At 36.4% G+C, this 16,880-nt stretch overlaps 1 protein-coding gene across 2 annotated transcripts in view; it reads right to left on the bottom strand.

Moving 5' to 3' along the window:
- The window catches only part of LOC113227205 (kinesin-like protein CG14535), a 465,861-nt gene that overhangs the window by 8,136 nt on the left and 440,845 nt on the right, over positions 1 to 16,880 (bottom strand). For both annotated transcript variants that reach the window (XM_026460095.1, XM_026460097.1), the window contains exons 3-4: positions 12,905 to 13,111; positions 82 to 175 (exon numbers count right to left, since the gene is read on the bottom strand). In XM_026460095.1, coding sequence (XP_026315880.1) covers positions 82 to 175; positions 12,905 to 13,111 — 301 coding nt within the window. The remainder of the gene's footprint in view (positions 1 to 81; positions 176 to 12,904; positions 13,112 to 16,880) is intronic.

Raw genomic sequence — 16,880 nt, 5'->3', positions numbered from 1 at the left:
TTTCTCGAGTATCTAATCAATTTAATTATAGAATACGTAGTATTATGTTGGATTATTCAGTAACAAAAGTGCCGTCCTTACCAAGTCCCGCGTGTCCAAAGCAGAAGAGGCAACCGTCCGTGCCGTTGATGACGGCATGGATGACGTCAGTTAAAGCGCTCGAGCAGATCTCCGTCTGAAACAAACCGAATACAATCGATGAAATTTATGAATAGGTAAGAATGATTCGTGTAAGTAGGTTAAGGTTATTTCGTTTCAACGTTTACCTGGCAGTTTAGTAATTAAGACACAAATAGTTGACATTGTTCAGATTAGTTAGATACACTGAAATCCAATTTGTTTATGTGTATTGGGCACATTCATGACAATACGATCATAGCTTTAAGTTTATGTTGTATATATTTTAGTGATAATTTTATCGGAACTAGTCGAAACGTGTCATATAGCTATTATCATAAAATGTAGCGAGTTTCACCGAAAAGGTAAAGTCTGAAAAACAGCTCTAACTGAGACTCTTACCTTTTTAACTACATGATGAAAGTTCAGATGATGTTATTTCAGGCAAAATTTTTATTATAAGAAAAAATATACTGTAAATTACGACCTACAATTTTATTATATCCTCATATTCTTGATATAGACGGTTTGACGATAAAATCAGCTGTATTTTGGCAAAAAGATTTAAATAAGTACTTTGTCTAAGTTTTTTAAAATCTGGTATCACCTGTTATTAAACAACTATTAACTCGGTGCTATCATTTCATTTGTACTAAGTTACAATATAATTCATTTGTTACACCACCACGACACAAAATTATACACAAGGAAATAAAACAAGACAACGACTGAATTTGAATAAATGTCATATGTGGCGCAGGTACGTAAAAGGATCCACTCAGCTAATGTCACAGTCGAGTAAACACTGACGATGATTTTCAGTGGACCCTAAATTAAACTTTTTGTAAATTTTACAAGTTTAAAACTGGTTTAATGACCACCAAACTACTGTCGCATAGAATACTCGCGTCTGATAATTTTGGAAGGACTTGTTTGTTGAATGCATATACTGAATGTAATAAGGCAGCAAAAACTCACGCAACCACTTTCGTAAAGGTTAGCAATGGCGTCTGAATTATTTAAGCAAATCCGGCACTTAGGGCGTGTTTACGTGCCAAAGCCCAGCTGAGCCTACCTCCACGGTGTTTTCTTTCACTAGAGGGACCCCAGATAATTAAAAGGACTTAAGGTGGCGGCACTGAGATTATGTTTGTGGGGTCACTAAGGATTCCCTACTTTCGTGGACTATGGTAAAGCTTTTGATTACGTTCGTCATAATATGTTGGGTTTACTTTTAGGCTTTAGTTTAGGAATGAGTAAGAATGTTTTAAGTGTAAAATTAATTAATGTCAAAAGTGAGTCACTGTCAATGATGTAAGCCGTGGTACCCGGTTTGACCTACCGTCTCTCAAGGAAGGCCATGGGTTTGAATCCAGACTCGCACCTCTGAAATTATGTGCGAAATTTAATTTCCAATTTACCATAAGCTTTTCGGTGAAGGTAAACGTGATGAATCGTCGAAGAAGGTCCACAACCCTCGGAAAACGTGTAAATCCCCAACCCGGCCCGCCAGTGTGGCGGACTATGGTCTAAACTCTCGCCTGAGAGGAGATCCATGCCCAGCAGTGGAATGTATAAATAAATGGGTGATGACTTTTCAATGTTCACACAATAAAGTGTCAAGTATTGTATTTCAAAGGAATGTAACCAGGAAGCAACCAGGTAATTTCACGTTTGTATCATTGTATTTTGACGTTACTTTCGTTTGCTATTACAATTATATAAATGTAGTCTTAGTAATTTTATTTAAATAAAAGAATTTAAAAGGAGCGCTCTGAATCGCTGCCAGCTCAAAAGTCTCCATAACGTTGGCAGCATTATCGCATGAATGGCCAACGAAATTTGTTTCACCAGGTAAGATCCACCGCAAGGATTAACGCGCCTATCTTTAAGCTGATAGAAACTGTAATTCTTTACGTTATTGAAAATCATATTAGTCAGTGGAAAGACAAAAAGTCTAAACCGCCTTAAAGGCGGTTTTATTAAACAAGAGCCTATTTTCAAATTGTCAAGTGACTCTTAAATAAAAATCACCATGATAATGTGGTGAATTACCGAAGTACCAAAAATGTTCTACATCTACAATCTGGACAAACAGATCATCACCTCAACTGACGTCCTCGGCTGGAAATGGAGCTTCACCAAAATAGCTGCAATGACCAGTGTTGTGTTGCAGTGGTACAAACTTTACTAAATCGTCGGTCTACCTTTTGTACGAGCTATGTGCCTCGCCCACTGCTCATAAGGTTAATGGCCCTCTCTGTTGGCCTTCAGGTGATCTTAAATTTTGTTATGAAGCCTTTATTGAGCGACATGTCTCAGTGCTGTAAGTCATCAGTAGGAACGCATCCGCCTTGAGACAATGCAGTCTTGCGGATTCGAAGATTGACCTTTCTCTAAGACATATTGATGTAGAAAAAAAACATTCAAACCGATTAGACAATATCACATACGTTGCTCTGATCTCAAAGTAAGTAGTAGTGTAAACATTTGTGTTATGAATATCAGAAACAAGGACTGTACCGCAACCACAAATACCCAGACCCGAGATAATATTAAAAAGTTAGTTGTTATAATGATTAATTAACTTAGAAAAAATTATTTCGATCCGACCGGATTCGAACCGAGATCCTCTAACAATCCGTGCCAGATGTTAAGCCACGGAACGAACCAGTGGACCTCACAAATTTTTCCATATGCTTGTTGTCAGGTCTTTGTATTCGGTTTTTCAACGACTTTTTAGCCGTAGCGCCATCTATGAGAAATCTATGAAAGTATATCGTCAACCAGTTAGGTAACTTTACAGCTACTAGCCCTGGCTAAGTTAGTTGTCCCATATTGACCCGGTCGGGAATCGAACATGGGATTTCAGAGATGGCGATACCATGAAAACGGGTGTACAAGCCACTCGACCAAGGAGGTAGTCATAATTACCAATTACATATACGACTTTTAAATTATGATATTGTGAAATTGAATACGTCTAGTCTTTCATTAGGCTTACGATTCAATTTTCCAACGAGATGCATTAATTTAATAAATCTTACTTCTAAGATTTCCCGTTTCTGAAATGTAATTTTCCAAATTACGTAAACTAGACCAATGGTAATTGTCTCAAAAGACTTGTCCGAAATTTCGCTTCAATTGTGGAATCTCTACCTGAGGGATTCGTTGGCTCGAGAAATATTGAAATTGTTGTGAATGAAAATTTTAATGACCGCCTCTCCGGTCGCTAATTGAAAATGCTTAGATCCAACTCCCAAATAGAGTGAGAACCGGAAGGGGGCGGCAGTTAATCAATTTTGTTATCGCGCGAAGTAATTTTTTAATTGTCGAGATAATTAGTAATTTGTCGCAAGATTTACTTGAAGGATTTGTTTAATTTATTATACTTACTGTACTGCCTCAGTGGCCGAACGGTTACCATGCCGGACTGCCAAGCAGAGGTCCCAGGTTCGATTCCCGGGCCGGGAGAAATAGTTGTGTGGCCTACAATTATTTCTCTCGTGAGTTTGGGTGTAATTTGTGGTTGTCTATGTGTGTGTCCATGGCACCCGCGACACAGGGTTTCCCTAGTGCGGGGCTATGTTGAGTGTGTGTGTGTGTGTTATTAATTTAGCCTTGAATAATATCACCTGTAGTTCAAAAAGGCAGGAGATTAAGTAATTTGTGGTAGGAGTTTCATGGTACAGTCGAAGCTCTAAGATACCTGATCCCCTAATGGTCTATTTGGTTCTAAAGATCAGTGGGAAGAAAGATGTTTAAAAACTTTTAACCTGTGAGCCGTAAAATTTGATGTTCCTGATTTCGTCATTAGTGAATGATGTCTTAAAAAAACTTTATCTACACACATATCATAAGCCCTCTATGATGTGTTCAAAAACCGCAAATTACGACTAGCGAAAACGTAAACTGTTTTGTTAGAACAAACTTCTTATCTGTGATAACGTTGTTACTGCTTCACATCGAGTATATAGCCAGAAATAGAGACAAAATGTCATTTAATTCGTTAGAAAACTATTCTGCCTTATCATTGCTGTGACAACTGAGCTCCCATTGGCTAGCTCGAGTTCGAAACAATTGACGGGTGTCGTCAACTGTTTCACTTCAAATTGACCAGTTGACGTGAGCTTTGCTATAATGGACGAAAATTGCAAAATTACATATTTAATATTTAATTACCGATGAAATGTGATTCCGATTGTTTTGTAATTAGATGTTTTGCTGTTTTTCCTATACCACTATTGAAAGGTTAGAGATATTACCTTTATTACAATAAATACAGAATATTTTTTGGAATTTACGGAGACATACACACAGGTCAGTGGTTAGCCTGTCTGTATTTCAGTGCAAACGAGAGTTGATATTTATAAGAGCTGTATCGCTAATGTGTTACCAGGAATATATGGCCCTTATTTCGTCTCTATTTCTGGTTATATACTCGATGTTGCTTCATAATAACATCGAATTCGATGTTATTATTACATTCAAACCTCGAACATATCTGGAAAACAAAATAATTTGATTCGACCTCAATTTTAATATCAGTCGAGATGAAGTTTTATTCAAAATGAAATGTCAAAAGCAAACAATTTTGACAAATTTCACTCGTTACTTGATATCGAACGATATGATAGTTGGGGCCGACTCTAGTTTGTCTATGAATTAAATAAAAACTGCGGTTGTGTGACATTCGTGACAAAAGTTTTTATTTGCCACCATTTCGCCAGTAACATGCGGTTCCTGAATATCACAGAGAGCTTATAATATGTGTGTAGATAAAGCAGTGTATGGAATTGTACATATAATTAGGCACACTCGTGTGATGTTTTTATGAAACTCTCCTATCGGCACGTTTCATAAACCCGCACTCATCTTTTAACGCCTTTCATTAAGTAACAGTCACATAAAATACTATTTCATCACACTTGCACGTAAATAGTATGCTGACTTGAGGCATTATGCTTCAAATAAAAACCTCGGACCTTTTTTCTTCTCTTTAGCCATGGCCGTGGCTGTAATGAGAAGGAGAAAGGCCCAACTTAGATAAGAGAGCAGTAGAGCTCCTTGTGAAAGAGGTCGTCCAGATGAGTACTGCCATCTTACCTATTTCTGCCACCAAGCAATAATGTGAATTACTGCGTTTCGGTTTTGAAGGGTCAGAGTGCTGGTGAAATTACAGGCACATGAGACTTGTCAACTCATGTCTCAGTATGACGGGCGCAGTGGCAGTGCCGCTCAGATCTTTGCGATTTAAAGCTCGTAGTACGTAGTAGTAAGTACTGTTACGGACAGGCGTGTCGCTTATCACCAGGCGCATGACTTGATCGTGCGGTCATTTGGTATAATGAAAAAAGAAAAAAAAAATATGTGTGTGAAGTTTCCAATCCGTATCGGGCCCGTGTGGGAACTACAGCAAGTCATTAACAGTGAAAGAAGACCTGGGCCCAGCAGTGGGACTATATAGGCTAACTATTATTTTACTCTCTTAATTTTTTATTATATTTTTTATTAAAAAATAAGTGGGCATTTGACGTCCATCTCACCTGATGGAAAGTAACGAGTTATTAGAAATACAAATAGAAATATCTTTATTTTACTGTCTAATATGGTTACAATAAAGGTCCACATCCACACCTAGGCTAAGGACAGTTGTTTAGAATGCATCATTACCGGCTATCACACTAGGGAAACCCTGTATCGTAGGAGCTAGGTGTTACAAATGTGTTACCTAATACGATTGGGCAGTAACAACGAATGGTGGGAATTGATTATTTAAAGTGTTTATAAAAATTATTATTAAAAATTAAGATATAAAACTTAAGTACGCCGAGTAATAGGAACAGAAACATTTGAACCATAATCTCAGTATGTACTAAAAACCGACCTCAAAAATTCGTGGAATTACATCTATTTGCCAAGTTTTATAGAAATCGGTTACAGAAAGTGCGCGAACCCCCCGATTCAACCCTTAGTTTGCTACCCTTAGAGATGGAATATTGTCTTCTAATTTAAATAGGAAATACCTCTTTCCAACAAAAAAGAATCGTCAAAATCGGTTCACAAATGCCAAAGTTGGCAAAAAAAAAAAAAAAAATGGAATCGAATTGAAAACCTCCTCCTTTTTTTGAAGTCGTTTAAAAAGTATAAATGTAAAATGTGTGTGTGTGTGTGTGTGTGTGTGTGTGTGCGTGCGTTTTTGTTTGTTTTCGTTGGTGCGATCGTACGTGTGAATGTGTGTGATAGTGATGGTTTATTTAATCTATTATTGTAAGTAGATGTGCAGTGTCTTGGTAGGATAGTTTGAGTAACCCTTTGCTGAGCAGGACATTGGCTTTGTGAATTCGGCAAGTTTTTATTTCAGGGATAGAGAGAGTGATCCTGCTATTATATTGTAGCAACTTAAAGGTGAGATGGTTCGTGGCAAAGTGTTTTAACGTGGACTTGTCGGCCATTATAAACTCTTGAAATGTAAATTTTCATACATTCTCCTTTATTTTTATTATTTATTACTCAATATGTCACAAAAAGAACTTTAAAGCAGAAGCTGCAGGAGTATCTTTAAAATACGCAGAAATTGGAAATATGAGTGGCTAGGGTGTTTAAACAATTAAATTAAATTGGATTGAATTGAATTAAATTGAATTGGTTTGAATTTGAATTGAATTAAATTGGTTTTGTTTTGGGTTTTAGGAGTGGCGTCCCTGTCCCTATAGGGTCCTGGCAGAATATCAGCGTCGCGGGCAGCCGCGTAATTTATGCTGAGTCAGCGCATTTTCATTGCCATAACTTCCAAGGGAGATATTAGTAGAATATAATAATGTGTTACGTCTAAGTTAATGTCTGTATCATGTGTCTGTATATGTATTTGTCATGGTGGTAAAAAAAAGATTTTATATATCTAAACGCCTTGTACGGTGTTGGTTGCTTAGTAGAGACGATATGCATTGTTAAACTACTAACCACGGTGTACGTAATTTAGACGCGTTCGTCCCTAAATCTCTAATTTGGTGTGCGGCACATAAATTATCGCCCGCATTGTACACTATAGGTATTGTAACTGCATTCGGCAATCCCATTAATATGTGTAATCCTCTTTATCTAGTGGTAGTGTGTATTAAGCGATTCTGTATTTTGTAACCTATAGTAGATTTTGTACGGATTTACTGTTTTAAATTTATGATATCGTTCACGTCTTTGGGCGCTTTGTTGCACAATACATGTATTTGGAGGTCTAAGGCTTTCACGATTGTTACACATTGGAAATGAGACTATTTTGCCGTTATAAAATCGTGTTTTTCAAACAAACCAACGTTTTGGTTCTTGACTGAATGATTGGTTCTTCACGGGTCCCATGGTAAAAGCTATGTCATGTAAAGAGGCTATGATTTAGATTTATATTTAAGTTAAGTATTAAAAAAGTATTGAGTTCTTAGGTTTTCGCGATTGTTACACATAGGAAATGAAACTATTTTTCCAGATTTAAATATTTGTTTTTCAAACAAAATTGCGTTTCGGACCCTTTACAGGTCAACCGTGACCGTGACAAATATACGCGATTTAAATCCGGTCCGGTTTTATTTCCTATATTAAAAAAGTAGTTTATTTTCCAATATATTTTGGCTAGCATTATTCTAATATTGGTAATTTCAATTCAGTTTATTGTTTCCTACTTGCAGTTTATCTATATATATTTTTGTTTTTTATCAGTTCCAGCAACTAACGGTCTGTAATTTATTTATTTATATGAAACCTTACCTATCTCCTATTATTACATGGAAACCTAATACTATAGTGCAGAAAGTACAACTATAACAATAAAGATTATCACTGATTACACGGTTTTATCACTGTATTTGTATGTTTTCTTGTGTTCCCAATATTTCGGAACGGTTACACGTTCCAAAGTCACGGATTGACTGACCAGCGGCAGAGGACATCTATAAGAACAGACATATATGTCTAGCCTCTTTCGCGAAGTACCGGGACAATAAAAAACACCATACTATGGTAAGTACTGATAATCACTTAGTGAATAACCGCGATATATCTCTGTAATATAAATAATCTCTGTAATTATTACCTGGTCAAAATTAGGAAATACCATGTATAAGTCCCATAACAATGGAATTTACCAATTTTTTATTGTTTTATTTATTTATCCTTACAATGACATTTCTACGGACAAGGTTTTCCCAAACTTCGTAAATGTTTATCGTGAGAGTTTGGTTGCTACGTTTAATATTACAATCACATGAATCTTTCATTCAGTTACCAAAGTACAGTTTTCAATATTTACCTACATTGTATCTAACAAATATTTTTTTCTCTCATTTCGGAAGACTTTTTACTACCTCTGATATTTTTAAGTGCGACGGAAGACTGTTAAATAACTGTTGTAATAAAATATTTCTTAGTTCTTTTATTTTTATTTAGAAAAGTCATTTCCAATTCAAATTGGTCCTACTTTTTTTTTTTTTTTTTTTTTTTTTTTTTTATTGCGACTCGACAAAATGACTGCACCGCGCCTGATGGAAAGTGCGAATACAGTCCAGAGATGAGAGTAACGGATGGAAAACACAAATATCTTCACTCCGTCACTATCATTTTGCCGGTCTGGCCAAATGCACTGGATGTACACCAACTGATCCCTGAACGCGATTCGCAAAAGCGTTTCACTGTGGAGGGTTTTCCGCCGTGTGTACTGTGGTCGCTATCCAGTCGGCACAGAGCCTACCACAATGCTAAGCAGATGGACACTTGTGACGCCCTCGGTCGCCTCTTACGACCCCCACGGGCATGTATGGGGAGGCGACAATGTATTCTTAAGCCGTAAATACTACTATTGGATCTTGGCATCCAGAGTCCACAACGCAAGCCGTTGGATCACCGAGGTCGATCAGTTACAAGTTCATAATTATGATTAAAAAATAACTAAATATAAACCTAACAGCACCAACTAATAATTTGGATCACCGATGTTATTGAGGTTGTGCAGTAGCAGTAGAGGTCCTTGTGAAAGAGTTTGTCAAGGGAAGTACTGCCATAATACCTGCCTACCTACCTACTTCTGCCGCCAAGCACTAATGTGAGCATTACTTCTTTCTAGTTTAGAATCGTTGAACGCGTCTCAAGATGGAGCCTTGGCTCCATAGAGCATCTTGTCGTGCACGGCAGAGTAGAGGGCACTAGACTGCGCGGAAGGTGATCAATGCGATGGACCGGCCAAATAAAGTCTACTGCGTGGTAATTTGCATGAGTGCACGAGGGAGTCCACTAACAGGGAGAGACAGCGAGATAAAGTTGCCGCTGTAAAGTTTCCTGCTTAGCGGTGTTCTACAGGATATATCACGGAGAGTGTGCGAGGGAACTGCACGAATTAATTCCCCCTTCCCCTTTCCATCATCGGGGGACCAGACGTAGGCTGGGGTTCTACCCCTATATTGTAGACATTCCAAGGATTCGCACGAAGCGTTTTGCTTCCACATTCATATGGCAAACGGCTATGTAGTGGAATTCTCTGCCTGCAGACTTGTTCCCTGAACGTTATAACTTGAACCTTTTCAAGGCGAGAGTGAATAGTCATTATTAAGGGGTGCATGCTCCATCATCGACTTCATCGTCACTTTCCATCAGATGAGATGGTAGTCAAAATGGCACTTTTCTTTAATAAAAAGAAATATCGTAAGGCGAACCACATCAGCCCCTAATAAACATACTCCGTAATGACCACGACCGCGCTGTCAAGAGTGCAACGAAACAGAAGAAGAAGTTTAGAAGGGTTCAAAGCTAAGTTGTTGCTATAATTAATCTTAGTAGATCTATAACGTAATTTCATCATAATTTGAACTATACATAGAGGTGTATCTATGAAAGAGATTCAGCAGTAATTCACGACACAGAACGGTCCGGCCGACAGGAGCTTAAGCGGCTTATCGAGTCACCGGACCTGAACAACGTTACTTAGCTGCCATCATGCCAGGTGACAATAGGATTTACATCGCCTCATGTGCTGTATAAGGTTGTGTAGATTAATTTTCATATGACTGAACTTCAAGAAGTGTTTATTACTTATTCAATGATGGATAGATAAAAAGCTATTTCGAAATTTAGTATTTAACAGTTACATAATTATAGTTTTTTTTATGATTCCAATGGACGGGACTTGTTAGTTGGTTATCCTTTAAATCGCAAAGATCTGAGGGTCACTGCCACTGCGCCTGTCACTTTGAGACATAAGTTGACAAGTTTCATGTGCCTGTAATTTCACCAGCACCTACAAAACCAGGACGCAGTAAAGCTCACATTATTGCTTGGCGGCGGAAATAAGTTAGGTGGCAGTACTTCTTTGAAAGAACTCTTTCAAAGGAGTTTTAGTGCTAGAAAAAATTTTAGATACTGTACAAATATCCTTCAGAGTGCTGATGATTTGAAACTTGCGTTTGACAAAGTAGATAATACTGAAAATATTAAATATTATATTATTGGATACAGCACAAACAAAAAAATCCTTTGTTCCGACTGGACACGAACCAACGACAAATTGCCAAACAGGGGTTACCTTCGAAGAATTTTTTTTTATGATTGTTCGATGTTGGTATGAATAATAACAACAAACAAAAGGGGAATTTTTGCAAAAAAATTATATGAATATTATGGTAATAAAATCGTCATGATTTTCAATGAAATACATAATGATATACGTGTGGCAAGATTACTATATAATTTTAAAACTACAGCTAAAAAGTGTGTAAACGAATCACCTAATAGCATGGAACTAACTTCAATATGCATAAAAGAGCATTTCTTTACAAATTGTTTTAAAACTTGCATAGCATTATAACAAAGCGCTTGCACACTTGAGAGAAACTTTTAAAATATTTTTAAAGGCCTTGTATGCGGAGTTCGCGATGTAGAAGCTTAACAATTTGAGCATGAGAATTCGCGTTGGCGACATTTTTGGTGCATGAAATTCAGGGATGCGACGGCCGTTGCAGCTTTTCAAGTGAGTCAGTCAGAAGCTGTAGCGTATGGATTTATAAAGTGACTAAGATATTACAAGCTATGCAGATTTTATGGCACGTTGTAAGAAATTTTATCATTATAGAAGAAACCTTAGCTCAAAACAAACAAGAAACTGGAATGGAGACTCATAAAAATGATACATGGTGAGATGTGAGAAAATGATTTGGACCAGGCATCTTACTTATGAAACGACCTACCGCAGCTACAGGAAGTGCTAAACTGCTCTGTCGCTTGATAAATTTAAGTATTTGGTAAAGGATTGTTATTAATCACTTAGTTAAGTATTTATCATGCAAATTGTAATATTTTTTTATTTGCTGCTTGTGTTGTTTATTATGTTTCTCATTATAAGTAAATGAACTCATTTCTGTTCCCTTTCTGTATTTTAACCCATTATCCTTACAAGTCCATATCACCCTCTTCAATATTTATATCGTTTATGAATAAATATCATAAGCATATTCTATGTATTGTATATATATATATATATATATATATATATATATATATATAGATATATATTTAGTATTATGGTTATACATATGTATGTTATATAGTATGTTTTCTGATGTTTGCATTCGTGTAAATTCAATCGAATTTGTCCACCATTAACTGCCTTTCACCTGTGTTTGTAAATCCTTAATAATTTGCAAAATTGTCTAATAGAGATAGCTGTTTACCGATAAGGTCGCCGGTTATACCTTTCACTATGTATAGACATACATATACATAGGTATTGTATTCGTGGTTTTTTGTGCAACAGATCATATTCTCTTCTAATTATGATTTGGCGGCGTTGGTGGCACTCAATCGAAGGGCTTGGAGCTTGATTGGAATATAAAGTCGTGAAATCGTTTCAAGGACGCTCGAATCTTAAAATTTTTTAAAAACACGATATTGCAGACTACAATTTTTATCGCATCAAAATACGTTTCGCTTACTTTTTAGACCAAAAATTAAAGAGGGAACTTTTAACTATATTTTTCTTAAAGAGGATGTGCTATACAGGGTTTGAGACTGTTTTCAAAAATATTAGTGAGGTATTTTAATTTAGAAAATGATGTTAATTTTAATTTATATACTTATTGGCTTGTGTGGCAATTTTTCGTTTTTTGATGTTTCGTGTTTTGGCTTTAGAGTTAGTTGATGTATTGTCAGATTACAATTGAATTTGTTCGCTTTATCAACTACAGAACTGTCTTAAAGAACGTGCATGTCGGAAATTATTATAAATATTTTCAAGTATATGAATGAAGATCTAAGGCCTTTATTAGATTAGTGAAGAGGATAACGTTCATGGGGCCTACTATAGCCCTTTTATAGCAATTCTGATTTAGTCGTAGTTTTTACAAGTTTCGTTTTAAGTTTTATTACATTCTGAATTTCTTAGTTCTTTATTTCTGTCTAAATATTATTGGCGGATCGTTGAGTTTGGCGCAATGTTGAATAACAATTTAGGAACATATCTGAAGAAGCTACATGTTTTTTTATATGATTCATTGTATATTTCTATGTCGTTCTTTAGGTGATAGTATTAGCGGTCCAGAGAAAACAATTAATTTTCTAAAAAGAAAACTCATCATCTTGCCATGTAATAGCCGTTCAAATTTGTGTAGGTTATGATACGTATTTAAACTGCGTGGTAATAAGCTAGTTCCTTATAAGCATGAGCTTTATGAAGTAGGTTCCCTTCATGTGTTTCCCTAAGACAGTACTAGCCAAATTGGAAGGGTTATCTTTCGAAATTAGAAACACAACTTACCTGTGGATCATCCTGTGAGAATATAGCATCGAATGCAAACATCTTCGGAGCAGCAACACCAACTTTTCTATCTTCGGGTGCAGTGGTAGCGGCTGCAGCGTTTTCGCAAAGGCTTACTTGTTTCTTGCGCTTGTCCAGATTGAAGGTCTGAGTGCCTGATGTAAAAGGACCTTCTCCCGTGGCACCGACACGAAGCATCACTTTGACCTGAAAAGAAAGTAGAACTTATTTATTGTCTATTTTATTTATAAACGTCGCCTTAAAGTAAATTGTATAACGAATAATGTAGTTACTCGTATATGTGCAACTAACATTGGAAAAAATATTTTTCCTAATAACCAATTTTCAGAAGTTGCACAAAATTACTACGTTTTTGACCACCTTCGTGGTCGAGACGCTTGTACACCGGTTTTCATATTGTTATGATCTCTGATGTCTCGGGTTCGACCCCCGGCCGGGTCAATATAGGAAAACTAACTTTTTATATTGTCTCAGGTCTGGGTATTTGTGGTACCGTCGTTCGTTTTGATTTCCAAAACACAAGCGATTTAGTTACTTACTCTGGACCAGAGCAACGTCTTTATTTGATATTGTCTAATACTTTGATGTTATTATTGGTTCAATCAAAAAACCAAAATTTCGCCCGTTGAATTCCGTAGCGTCACTAAACGAAAGTGTTAACTTTCGGGAAATGGCCATTCAAGTTTCTAAATATAAACGTAAAATTGTATACCCGAGATTTTCGTTTAGTTAATGAATTGCTATCAACGCGCGATACGCAGTAATGTATTGTAGTTTTATTGCTCTCGTTATAAAGTTACAAATTAGTAATACAAAAAGTTTAAATTACCTTGAATTAAGTAGCTACTTTTTGAAATAAAGGTTTAGTATTTCCAAGATTTAGAGATGTAATTCCGACCTTTAGTTATAAATGAAACAAAGTAACGTTGATAGCGCGCTCAACGTTACACTTCACATTTAAATTCAACTACCACTCATGAAAGTTCAAAGTGTCAAGCTGAGTATGACGATGTTGACTGTGCTCATAACCTATCTCATCGTGAACAGACAAAGTTCTCTGTGAATATCCGTTTACACTTGTTTAGCGACTTCATGTTTACCTTTGGTAACAATGTATAAAATTAGGCATCAAAAATCGACTTTACTATTCTCCTTGTATTATTTTCATGATATTTTACATCAATGATTCTTCAGGCGAATAACATTATCAATCAAATGAACGTCATTTGTAGTTTTTGTCTGAGACTATATATGAAATTTATATTTTGTCAACCTGGTATCAAAGACACAAATAGTATGGCGGTGTGTAGTGCAGTTTTGGTTCCAATACTGACGTATGCAAGTGAATTTTGGATATAGCAGAAAAAACACGAGAATAGAGTGAATGTAATAGAAATGAGGTTCCTGAGAAAAATTCGTAAGGTACGGTATGAAACAGAGTGAAGCACACTATAATCCGTGAAAGATGCGATTTGAAAGAAGACTTAATGACAAAAATAAAGAAGGATATAACACAAAGAATAATTCCTTCAAGCAGATTAGACACGAACCAGTGTCTGTTGTCTAACCGTGGCTATATGATAGTAAAAACTTCAAAAAAACAGGGTATGTTGTTCTCAACATGGAGGACAACATACCCTATCCAGGAGGCTTGGGACATATAGCGAATGAAAATAATAATAGTAATAATAACGCGCACACACTCATAGCCCCGCACCAAGGTAACCCTATATAGCGGGTGTCATGGACAAACACATGGACAACCACAAATTGCACCCAAACTCACGAGATAAATAAATGTAGGGCATACAAACATTTCGAATCGAACCAGCATGGTAACCGTTCGGTCACGGGGACAATATTGGAGAAGGACGGACACGAAAAACGTTTTCAGATCAAGAGAATATTCTTAAAGAGCCTATAGTGCATAGTAAGAAGAATTAAATGGCATGTATGACACGATGGATGAAGAATATAAGTCAAGCAAGAGAGCAACCACAATGCTACCGCAATAGGAATCCATGGCAATGCCAAAGCTGCCGTCTTTTGTCTTATTACTAAAACTAAAGCTGCTTTTGAATGAATTCGTCCAGGGACGTACCTAGTCTGCCTCCATGCAGTAGTGAGACGATTACTGCGTTTCACTTTTGAAGTGTAAGGATGCTAGTGAAACTACAGGCACATGGAAATTGTCAAGTTTAGCAGCAGTGGCAGGGCTCCTAAGGACTTCGCGATTTAAAGCTCTGAGTGGCATCTGCATCTGTTACGGACAGGCGTGTAGCTTACCACCAGGCGCCCGAATATAACAAAGAGTCACATGCTATATGATTATTTTCTGATGTAATAGATTCGATTTCGTCATGGAATTTCAAGGCGAACTAATTCTTGTATTATGTGAATTTGTATGAAGCACATATTCGAAAAATGCATGTACCCAAATTTGCCTTTCCCGCACATCAAGACAGTTATTGTAATACCCAATGCATTTATGCATTATTGCCTTTAAGGGATCATTTGAATGTATCTTATCAGACTCTCGAGTGTAATAATCGTTAATGTTAATTTGATGTAGTTAATTAACATTATGTAATATTAGGTATGTTAATAACGAAGACGCATAGGTCTATATGCAATAATTATTGTAATTATAATGGTAATTTATTTAGGATAATTTGACATCAATGGATGAGCGGTGGCAGTCTAGTGGAAGAACAATTTCTTCAGAACCGAGAGATTGTTCGTTCGAATTTACCTATCACTTTAATGGGCGCAAGATGAGGATTCTCGGTAGGATCAGTGTAGGAAATGGATTTTTCTGAATTGGTTCTCGGCTGGTTGTTCTGGGTTAATACCCCGGAATCAATACCGTTACCTTAGTATTCATACTACAGGGAAATCCCTAATTTGAGATCAGGTAACTGGTGTGTCTCATTATTATCAGCCCGATGGCTGGTTTTTTTACAGATCGAAATAAAGTAAATGCAATATGATGTGTATCTCTGTTTTGAATGTCTTGTGATAACAGTCTATTTCATCTTCTTCCATCTGCATGAATTACAATTTGGCACTGAACGTTTAGTAACAATACCTCTTGCTAAGAAGATTCACAATTTGGTAAACTGATGTCAAAATGTTACATAACAGATACAAAGGCGTAATCATTTGGGAAAAAATAATTATTTGAAAACAATACAATATATCAAAATGCTACTCAAACATTTTACTGCCTCCTGATTGGTTAAAATATAAACGGTACTTGGCCAATCACGGACACTTCTAATCTCTTTGATATTTTATTTTGAAGCCTTTATTTGATAAACTTGTCAAGTCTCCTACCCGCATTGGTCCAGCGTGATGATTATAGCCTAAACCAATTAAGTTGACGATATTCATGGTAAATCAACTCGTTACATCGCAATGCTGTGGAATATAATGATTGGGATATAATATCCCACTGCGGTGGGATATTCAAACATTCTCTACCTCTACGGTCTTTAACAATCCCATTAATTTAAAGCAGAGTATTCAAATTCCATAAACATAGTATTAAAGCAACGCAATACATTTACGGGTACGCGAAAGCAGATGTTCCCAACATTAAGGAGCCATTTTGAGATGTAACACAAAGGGTGTGTATTGTTAGTGAAAGTGGATTTGGTGAAGGCTCTTGGTTCGTTTACCACTGATTTACAGTTCGCTCTTGTAGGAGAAATGTAGCTATGTTCTTTAAGTTCTGCTTTAGGGCAAATGTAATAAAAATCAATACTGGCAGTTAGATCATTTATGATTACAGTGTCACAGGATTATAATATGAGATTTCATATTATGATACCGTGACTCTAGTTATTTGTATGACACTTTATTTTTTAAATTAAACTATATATACCTGTATGTTGTTTGATCAAAATACCATCCTTGCTTTATTATAAATACTTGACGCAACTCACAAAAATTA

The sequence above is a fragment of the Hyposmocoma kahamanoa genome, unplaced genomic scaffold (assembly GCF_003589595.1).
Source record: "Hyposmocoma kahamanoa isolate Upper Pololo Valley unplaced genomic scaffold, ASM358959v1 202, whole genome shotgun sequence".
Classification (NCBI taxonomy): Eukaryota; Metazoa; Arthropoda; class Insecta; order Lepidoptera; family Cosmopterigidae; genus Hyposmocoma; species Hyposmocoma kahamanoa.
The sequence above is the reverse complement of the archived record's forward strand: the minus strand, read 5'-3'. Positions and strand labels throughout refer to the sequence as shown.